The sequence below is a fragment of the Anopheles gambiae genome, chromosome 2 (genome assembly GCF_943734735.2).
Source record: "Anopheles gambiae chromosome 2, idAnoGambNW_F1_1, whole genome shotgun sequence".
Lineage (NCBI taxonomy): Eukaryota > Metazoa > Arthropoda > Insecta > Diptera > Culicidae > Anopheles > Anopheles gambiae.
The window spans coordinates 82,770,473-82,780,281 of record NC_064601.1 but is presented as its reverse complement, the minus strand read 5'-3'; the positions used below and the strand labels follow the sequence as shown (position 1 = coordinate 82,780,281).

General features: G+C 48.2%; 1 protein-coding gene across 1 annotated transcript; it reads right to left on the bottom strand.

Moving 5' to 3' along the window:
• LOC3289940 (uncharacterized) lies at positions 1 to 3,961 on the bottom strand. Its single transcript, XM_560320.3, has 5 exons — positions 3,611 to 3,961; positions 2,675 to 3,536; positions 1,695 to 2,600; positions 793 to 1,626; positions 1 to 729 (listed from the first exon to the last, which is right to left on the bottom strand). The coding sequence occupies exons 1-5, from the start codon at positions 3,858 to 3,860 to the stop codon at positions 87 to 89; spliced, it is 3,495 nt and encodes a 1,164-aa protein (XP_560320.3). The 5' UTR covers positions 3,861 to 3,961; the 3' UTR covers positions 1 to 86.
• Between the last annotated feature and the right edge of the window lie 5,848 nt (positions 3,962 to 9,809).

Here is a 9,809-nt window from a genome sequence, read left to right as displayed (position 1 = left end):
TAGTAGAATATATAGCAATAACAAATATATAGTTTTATTTAATCTAGCCGCATTGTAAGGCTCCTTGAAAAAAAAAAATAAACTGATCACTTTTTGTTAAAAATAAGTATGTCTCGCAGATCGAACGGTAGATCGGCAGGCTGCTCCATAATTTTCAATATCCAATCTAAATAAGTATCTGTGTTAGTGTAAACTACGGGATAGTATATGCTACAATGTGATGGCCTGGCTGTAGCAAATCCGCGCAAAAAGTGTCTGTCACCTGATGTCATTGTTTGGAGTGAGTGCAGCGAGACACCAGCAACTGTAACGGCACATGTATCTTCCATCGATCGTTGTTGAATTACACAATGCTTCGATCCATCGACGGCAAAGCTCACCATCAAAGCTTGCCATCGTTTCTGACATTCCTCCGTGTCAATGTATCTATCATCCACATTGGTAATTTCCAGACTGGAATAGCTCAGGACAAGGCTTGATGTATCATAACTTCGTATGATGTCCGCAGTCGGTAAACAAATGGGCTTCACATTCGGACGACTTGTATCCACACGAGAGGCAAGCTTTATCAACGCAATATCATGGTTTCTGGTTCTATTATAGAGTGGGTGATTGAATACCTTCTGAACCGTAACACTTTGAGTAGGAATATTGCATAATTCAGTGTTATTCGTTTTATCACACTCTGTCTTGATGGCCTCCCTAATAGCCCCAAATACTACAGCAAACCTGCAACCAACATAAAAGATACATTACCTTGCATGCCTTATCGACACAGACAGCCATACTTACTGTTCACTAGAGTCATCGAAACAACCTGCAGGACCAACAGCGTACCACTCGCTTATTAGTGTTACAAAACAGCTTCTTGCATCGAACATCGCCGTACCGTAATCGACACGCCCCAGCCATGGTGTTTGGTAGCTGGCTGAAGATTCACCGCACGTGTTGAAGTCGAACAAAGCCTGGCTAGATGCATGCTGAACTGGTTTCAAATTCACACGTGTATTCCCTGTCGTAGTGAGGAATGAAGTTTGGCGAACTTTTTCCTCCATATTCTCTAAGATCCACTCAATGTTGTCCATCTCAAACCGCGTGAAGAGGTACGGACCAAAAACCAAGAAATCGAAATTAGCCGGATATACCGTATTGATTGCGTACAAAAAATATTGTGTTTGTCCTCCATACCGTACCGGCATCTGTAACAGACTGCCCAAGGTGGCAGGTAAAGGCATTTGTCTGAACATTTCCTCCTCGACTGCACACTCCACAGTTAGATTGTTAAACTCCAAGTAAAATCTCTCAACCAGAAATCGTTGCTGGCAGGTCGGAGTGTCAATCAATGCTATCCTTTTGCTTAGGACGTTATTGTAATACGACGACATAATCATATGTGAGGGTACATGTTTATACAATTGATCCATGAAGGGCAAACAGATCGGTCTGATGTATGGAATGTTTAGATTAGCGGGCTCGACAAACTCCAACAATGCAAACATCTGTCTCGAATTGTTGGTTGGAGATGGGATAATATTCTTGATTTCCACCAGTTGGTGTGTTTGTTCGCATGTGCTAGGGGTACAGTTGGTGAGAGTGTGGGGCTGCAGTCCTAGAACAACTATTCGCCTGCAGAGAAACGGTCAAAAACTCATTCACGATAGGTTACTTACACCACTTCACGCTAGATCACTTACCAGGATGCATCGTTTTCTGCAATGAACTTCGGGGCCAACGCATACCATTCACTTATGAGCACTACGATACTACGCATCGTAGGGGACCAGCGGTTAACACTTTCATTTTCCCATAATAGCCCGTGCCAAGGAATGAAAGTCAACTGAGGAATGATATCAGCACCTTTGTTGGCTAACCCACAGGTGTCCATATTGAATAAGCGCAACTTTTCCTTTCCCGGCTGCTGCCGCACGTTGCTCCATTCTGACTGAAGTGTTTGGTTGGTTGTAAAAAATATAGCATCACCCGTCGTTTCTAGCATGTTGTACCTCATGTTGTACAGTATCCAGTCGAGATAAGCTTCCAAATCATTATAAATGGACGGTACCACTGATTTACAGTGTGATCCATGGAACTCAACTCCCCGCAGAAAGTATCGCTCCGTGCCATTGAATATCCTTCTTTCCTGGAGCGGTACTCCCGCGAACAGAGGAAGGCAATTTTGTTCTTCCTGCTTGTTCGAGATTTCTGCACAGAACTGGTTGCTATCAAGATTAAGCCTAATTTGTCGTTCGGAGTACCGTGTCACACAATCGACAGACTCGATGTACCTCACGAGTAAAGTTGTGTACGTCAGCTCATCTTTCAAGAATGCAGCTACGTGCAAGTTAGTCTTGGCGTTCGATCGAAGCTCAGACGTTACGGGCATACAGATAGGCTGCACATAAGACTGTGTAGTGTCTGCTGGACTCAGCAACTCGATCAGTGCGATGTTGTTAGCATATGTGTTCCTGTCGAACTTTGGGTGTAGTATGATTCGTTGCATTCCGCGTACTTGTGCAGCATGAGTACATATGGTCGTCCCATTGGGAACGAAGCATTCATCCTTCGAATATTCTGACAAGCTACCGAGCACGATAAACGCTCTAAATTGTCGAAAAGTGGCATGAATACTGGGAAACAATATAAGCTTTGTTACAAATAGTACAACTATACTTACTCGGAACCGACATTATCTAAACAATGCGCAGGTCCAACCGCATACCAGTCGCTAATGAGAGTAATTGTACATCTAGCATCGATGGTGTTCGGAGTTTTAACAAACCCAAGCCATGGCAGTGTCCAACTCAATACATTGTTACCTGTAGAATATGATTTCACACCGCACGTTTCAAAGTTGAACAGCCTTAGCTTTTCCTCGTAGTCTACATGCAGCACATCATTCTCGAACGAAAGCACACGCTGATCAATGTACTGTTTAATCCAATCCAAGTATTTTGCCACGTCAGTATAGGCGGTGTTCTTACGCGGATCGCACGGTTTGGTGTTGGCATTTAGGGGCGTGAAAGACACCAGGCCCCTGACGTACCATTTTCCACCGACTTCGAAGAACATTCCTCCACCGCTATCTCCATTGCATGCGCTTGCACCATTCTGGCCCATACCACAGAACATGTCCGTTGTCAGGTGAGTTCCGAACACATCCCGATCGCTTGCAATGCACGTCAACGCATCCTGCACGCCTACCAATGCCTGTTTGAGCTGATCGGACACAACGTCCCGTTCGTTCAGCCCGAATCCAACGATGGTACCACTTCTTCCCACGATCAACGTCTGATTGCTGTCCATGGTCCACAGACAGACCGGCTGCACGTACTTGCTCATCGTGATGTTCGTGCGCAGCTTGATCAGCGCAATGTCGTTGATGATGCTGTGTTGGCTAAACCTCGGATGCACTATTATCTGACGCACGGCGTGTGTTTGCGTATAGTTGCTTGTTTCGTTTAGATGGATTCGTCCCACGTCCACGGACACTCGCGATACCGAAAGCACACCGCTTTTGGTGTACACGCAATGAGACGCTTGGGAAAAGGGAACAAATATAAATTTCATTCCGTGAGATACACTACAACACGGCGAGCTGTGATCGTGATACCTGTGAGAATGGTGCTCTCATCGATAATAGATCCACCGCAAGCGTACTCCATCCTTCCCGACGTTCTATGGAAGATGGCTACATGCCACGGCCAGTGACCGGCCTTAGCATCTATGCCATTTTGAATGAGATATTCCGTCTTTACTTTGCGTTTACCACACGTTAAATGGTTGTTCTGTGCATGTGTTTGCGACACGACTACACACAGCAAGCAAAGCAATAGAGGAAACCAATCCAGTGAGCGACTCATACTTGCAAGATGAGATAGAAATTCCCGGTAACTGAATTCTGTCTTAACCAGCAACAAGAACTGAACCGCACTGTGTCGTCGCGAAACTGTAACTGATTGCCCTAGCTTCAATCGGTGAAGATGATAGCCAATGTCCTACATTTTGCAATCTCCGACCAAAGAGGTCGTTCTTACGTTCTGTTAGAGCTTGTTGTGAATACTGTGCAGTAGAAATACCGTATGCATGTTCCATATAGATCACTATCTTAATCGTAAGCGGGACAAATGTAAGAATTGTTACATTGCATCGTACGAGGATTTGTTCATGCTCAAACACAATGAGTAGTTTTTAATTTCCTTACTCTGCGTCGCATTATATCTCTTACACGTTACATTTCTATCTCTGCAGCGTTGAGTGGCTACAAAAGTAATTGGTTTGGTATCCACGACCGGCAAAAATTATAACCCAATAATGTATACTTAAAAAAATAGTTAGAAATGTTTTCATATACTTTGTAGTCGACTAAGGGCACCTTAACGGTTAAGCTTATCATAGGCATAGGCAATTCATTTGTCGAAATTTTCATGGTATCTTATCTGAAAAATAACAATGTTTGTCTTTATGTATATATCTGTAAGGATGATATCGTTTTGACTCCAGGAAATATTTTACGAATCTAACAGAAAAGAAAATTTAGCCTGATGTTACCGCTTAAATCGTAAAGTCTTTGAAGAAGGAAAGGTTTAACCCTGGCAATTATCATTAGATGCATCATTTTTGCTGTAGTACAAATGTTTGTTAACATCTCTCAGGCTTGCTACGGAGAATAACTAACAAACTATTGAAGGCTTTGGAAACATGATTATATGAAACCTCTTCTAGCAGTGAGATCAGTGTGAGCATTACTGTTACGTTCGCTGCACAGTATTACTGACCGATTTTTAGATATACATCACCATTGTGTTCGAATTTATGCAACAACAATGTTCAAACACATAATGTTAACCAATCTTAAACAATGGATGGGATTAACTTATCAAAAATCATTATTTCCATAGCTGCCATAATGGAGGGTTTTTTTTAACTACCTAGAATTTTTCGAAACAAAAAAGAAAATCAAGGTACAACCATTATCACATACCATTATCACGTTTTTCTGTTTAACGAATCATTTTAGAGTGACTTTACCATTCGCGTATAGCGAAGTCCTATGGAAAATGGTTTAATATCTATACAAGGGGGAAAAATGAGTACCATGTTACATCGTATTTTTATACTGAAAAACTTTTTCCAAGATGTAAATTTAATTAAAAATATTTTTTTTATATATAGTTTGTGCAATATGTTAAAAAAAATAACAAACACGTCCAATAATCACATCAATTAAACGAAGCTTTTAAAATGATAGTAGTATCGTGATGTAACTTAAAGCACACCAAGTATCGCATACTTTGGATTAGTGGCGGGTTTTGATGGTAGGAGGACTGAGCATTTGAGGTCCTGTATATGATCAGTACAGCATATATAAAAACAGTGAATAGAGTAGTCCCGTGAATGGGCCCCCGAAAACCTACACCTGCAACTGACCGAATCAATCGACAGTAGTGCAATTGAATCATAGACTTCATATGAACACATCATTGATTATTTCTCATTGCAATGCACAATCAACTGGTCAATGTGCATGTTCAATGCTGTTGTCATATACGGTATCTTTCTAGTTCAATACAAAATGCATATAGAATATCTACTTAACTTCAAGTCGATGGCATCCTTTGAAAAGCGTTTCCATAAAATAGGGTAATATTTCCTTGCTCCTTTTGCATAGACTTCTTCTTCTTCTTCTTGGCCTGCTCAATGAGCACGTCTCGTAGACATGGCCAGGTCGCCAATTCGTTTCCAGGAAACTCGGTCCTGGGCTGCAGTCCTCCAACCACGGCTGCATCCGATCTCCGACAGGTGCGACTCCACCTGATCCAGCCAGCGAGCTCGCTGTGCTCCTCTACGCCTCGAGCCGAACGGGTCGCTGACGAGCACCTTCCTGGTGGGGCATGAGTCCGGCATCCTCATCACGTGCCCCAGCCAGCGTATCCTTCCGGCTTTGATGACCGTCAGGATGTCTGCACCGCCAAACAGCTCAGCTAGCTCGTGGTTCATCCTCCTTCTCCACACGCCGTGCTCACACACACCGCCAAAGATAGTCCTTAGCACCCGCCGTTCGAAAATGGCGAGTGCATTGGCGTCCTCCGTCAGTAAAGTCCAGGACTCGTACCCGTAGAGGACCACCGGACGTATCAGTGTGCGATATATCGCGCATTTCGTGTGTTGTTGGAGTCTTCTGGATCGCAGGAGTTTGTGGAGCCCGTAGTAGGCACGATTTCCCTGAACAATGCGCCTTCGGATTTCGCTGCTTACGTTGTTGTCCGAAGTTACGATCGTGCCAAGGTAGCAGAACTCCTCTACCACCTCGAGATCGTCGCCGTCAACTGATACTCTGCTTCCGAGTCGGGCTCTATCACGGTCAGAGCCCCCGGCAAGCAGGTACTTTGTCTTCGTCGCATTGATCCTCAATCCAATCCTAGCGGCTTCGCGTTTCAGTCGGGTGTACGCCTCGCACACCGCCGCAGATGTTCGCCCGATGATGTCGATGTCATCCGCGAAGCCAAGGAATTGGAGAGTTCGGGTGAAAATCGTGCCCCGGATGTCGAAGCCCGCGCTTCGCATGACACCTTCCAGAGCGATGTTGAACAGCAAACAGGAGAGTCCATCCCCTTGCCTCAGACCCCGGTGAGATTCGAACGCTTCTGACAGCATGTTCGTCACTCTCACCTTGCACTGCACCCCGTCCATAGTGGCCCGCAACAGTCGTACCAGCTTCCCAGGGAATCCGTGCTGCTGCATGGTGTTCCATAGTTCGGTCCGATCTATGGTGTCGTAGGCCGCCTTGAAGTCGATGAACAGGTGGTGCGTAGGGATCTGGTGCTCTCGGCATTTCTGGAGGATCTGCCGTAGAGTAAAGATTTGGTCGGTAGTTGATTTTCCTCCAACAAATCCAGCTTGATAGCTGCCGACGAAATCTGTAGCAAGAGGCGAAAGTCTGCAGAAGAGTATTCGGGACAGGATCTTGTAGGCAGCATTCAGGACTGTGATGGCCCGGAAGTTAGCACAGTCCAGCCTGTCGCCCTTTTTGTACACTGGGTGTATGACACCCAGTTTCCACTCGTCCGGTAGTTCTTCCTGATCCCAAATCCTAACAATCAGCCGATGCATGATGACGGCAAGCCTCTCCGGACCCATCTTGAACAGTTCGGCCACCAGACCATCGCTGCCAGCTGACTTGTTACATTTCAGCTGTTTGATGGCGCTGATGACTTCGTCCAAAGATGGCGGGGGCACTTCGTCATTGTCATGCTGGCTGTCGTAGGGTTGCTCTCCTCTGCTTCCTGCGTCTGCTCTGGTATTTGCTCCGTTCAGGTGTCTGTCGAAGTAGCACTTCCATCTGTCGATCAGTGGTCATTGAGAGACATCGCCTCGGTGGTGATGTCCTCCGGCAGCGCTTCCCCAAGCGCGATTGCGAAGTCCCTCGCCACAACAGCTTGTTTCAGCCGGTCTGTGTTGAGCCTTGGGGTGGGCTGATAGCGCAGTTTGTTGGCCACGCACAGTTTCTGGCGTAACTTTACCATAACCAGGAAATGGTCTGAGTCGACGTTTGCTCCTCTATAGGTCCTTACGTCGATTATGTCCGAGAAGTGCCTTCCATCGATGAGAACGTGGTCGATCTGGGAAAGTGTTTGCTGCGGTGATCTCCAGGTGTAACTGAAGCGAGGTGCGTGCTGGAAGTAGTGATGGGTAAATTCAACAAAAATCCGGAATCGCTTCCGGATGACTCCGCCAAAATTTGAAGCGATTCCGGAAGGTAGGTGCGAAACTCCGACCTCGGAGCCGTCCGGAGCCGTTCGGAGCCGTCCGGAGCCGCTAGTCGGCAGCCGGAGCCGGTCGGAGCCGTCGGAGCCGTCCGGAGCCGTCGGAGCCGTCCGGAGCCGTCCGGAGCCGTCGGAGCCGTCCGGAGCCGTCGGAGCCGTCCGGAGCCGTCGGAGCCGTCCGGAGCCGTCCGGAGCCGTCCGGAGCCGCTAGTCGGCAGCCGGAGCCGTCCGGAGCCGTCGGAGCCGTCCGGAGCCGTCGGAGCCGTCCGGAGCCGTCCGGAGCCGTCCGGAGCCGCTAGTCGGCAGCCGGAGCCGTCCGGAGCCGTCGGAGCCGTCCGGAGCCGTCGGAGCCGTTGGAGCCGTTGGAGCCGTTGGAGCCGTTGGAGCCGTCGGAGCCGTCCGGAGCCAGCCGGAGCCGTCCGGAACCGGCGGAGCCGTCGGTACCCTTGTCGCCGTTGGAGCCGTCCGGAGCCGTCGGAGCCGTCGGAGTAGTTGTAATAGTCGGAAGCATTCTGAAGCGCATTAATTTCCCGATATTAGTGATAATTTTATTGTAAAAAACAGCTAACGAGTAAAAAAGAGTCTTCTTCATTTATTGATATAAAGTTTTTTTGTGTGTTTTTTTTTTTCAAAAATAAAGCCAAAAATAATTGTTTGCTCCGTATATATACATAGGAAAAAAAATGAATCAAATTAGGAGGTCAAGGAGCAATAGAACTATGACGGGAGGTGGGTTTGATAAAATACGAACGAGGCAGACGAGTGTAATTATGGCAGTTTTGCACGGTTGTTTACATCGACTAACGTGTATGGTTTAGGCCGCACTTGTTTTTTACCGAATAACATGATGGCACATGGACAAGACAAAGATTATAACTATCAATCATCCGTCCATCTTTTATGAAAATTAAGATCAATAATAGTTTGATTCATAGTTTTTCCCTATATATACGGAGCAAACAATTGTTTTTGACTTTATTGTTTAAAAAAAATACAAAAAAACTTCAGAGCAATAAATGAAGAAGACTATTTTTTTACTCGTAAGCTGTTTTTTTAAAATGAAATCATCGCTGATATCGGGAAATTAATGCGCTTCAGAAGACTTCCGACTATTACAACGACTCCGACGACTCGAACTGGCTCTGTCGGCTTCGACGGCCCCGACGGTCCCAACGTCTCCAACCGGTTCCGTTGGCTCCAACGACTACGACGGCTCCGTCGGCTCCAACGACTACGACGGTTCCGACCGGCTCCGGACGGCTCCGTCGGCTCCGTCGGCTCCGGACGGCTCCAACCGGCTCCGTCGGCTCCAACTGCTACGACGGCTCCGACCGGCTCCAGCTGCCGACTAGCGGCTCCGACGGCTCCAACGGCTCCGACGGCTCCGGACGGCTCCGACGGCTCCAACGATTCCGGACAGCTCCAACGGCTCCAACGGCTCCGACGGCTCCGGACGGCTCCGACGGCTCCGACGGCTCCGACGGCTCCGACGGCTCCGGACGGCTCCGGACGGCTCCGACGGTTCCGACGGCTCCGACGGCTCCGACGGCTCCGGCTGCCGACTAGCGGCTCCGGACGGCTCCGGACGGCTCCGGACGGCTCCGACGGCTCCGGACGGCTCCGGACGGCTCCGGACGGCTCCGACGGCTCCGACGGCTCCGGACGGCTCCGACGGCTCCGGCTGCCGACTAGCGGCTCCGGACGGCTCCGGACGGCTCCGACGGCTCCGGACGGCTCCGGACGGCTCCGACGGCTCCGGACGGCTCCGACGGCTCCGGGCGGAATCGACGGTTTGAATTTTTCGGAATCGGAGCCGGAGTAGCAATGCTCGGAAGCGATTCCGAGCCGTGGGTGCGATTCCGGCTACCCATCACTAGCTGGAAGAAGGTGCTGCGAATGTTCATGTGCTTGGAGGAGGCGAAGTTTACGAGCCGAAGCCCGTTGTCGTTGGTCAGCCGGTGGGCACTGAAACTTCCTATCGTCGGTTGAAATGCCTCCTCCCGTCCGACCTGAGCATTAAAATCCCCGATGACAATTTTAACGTCG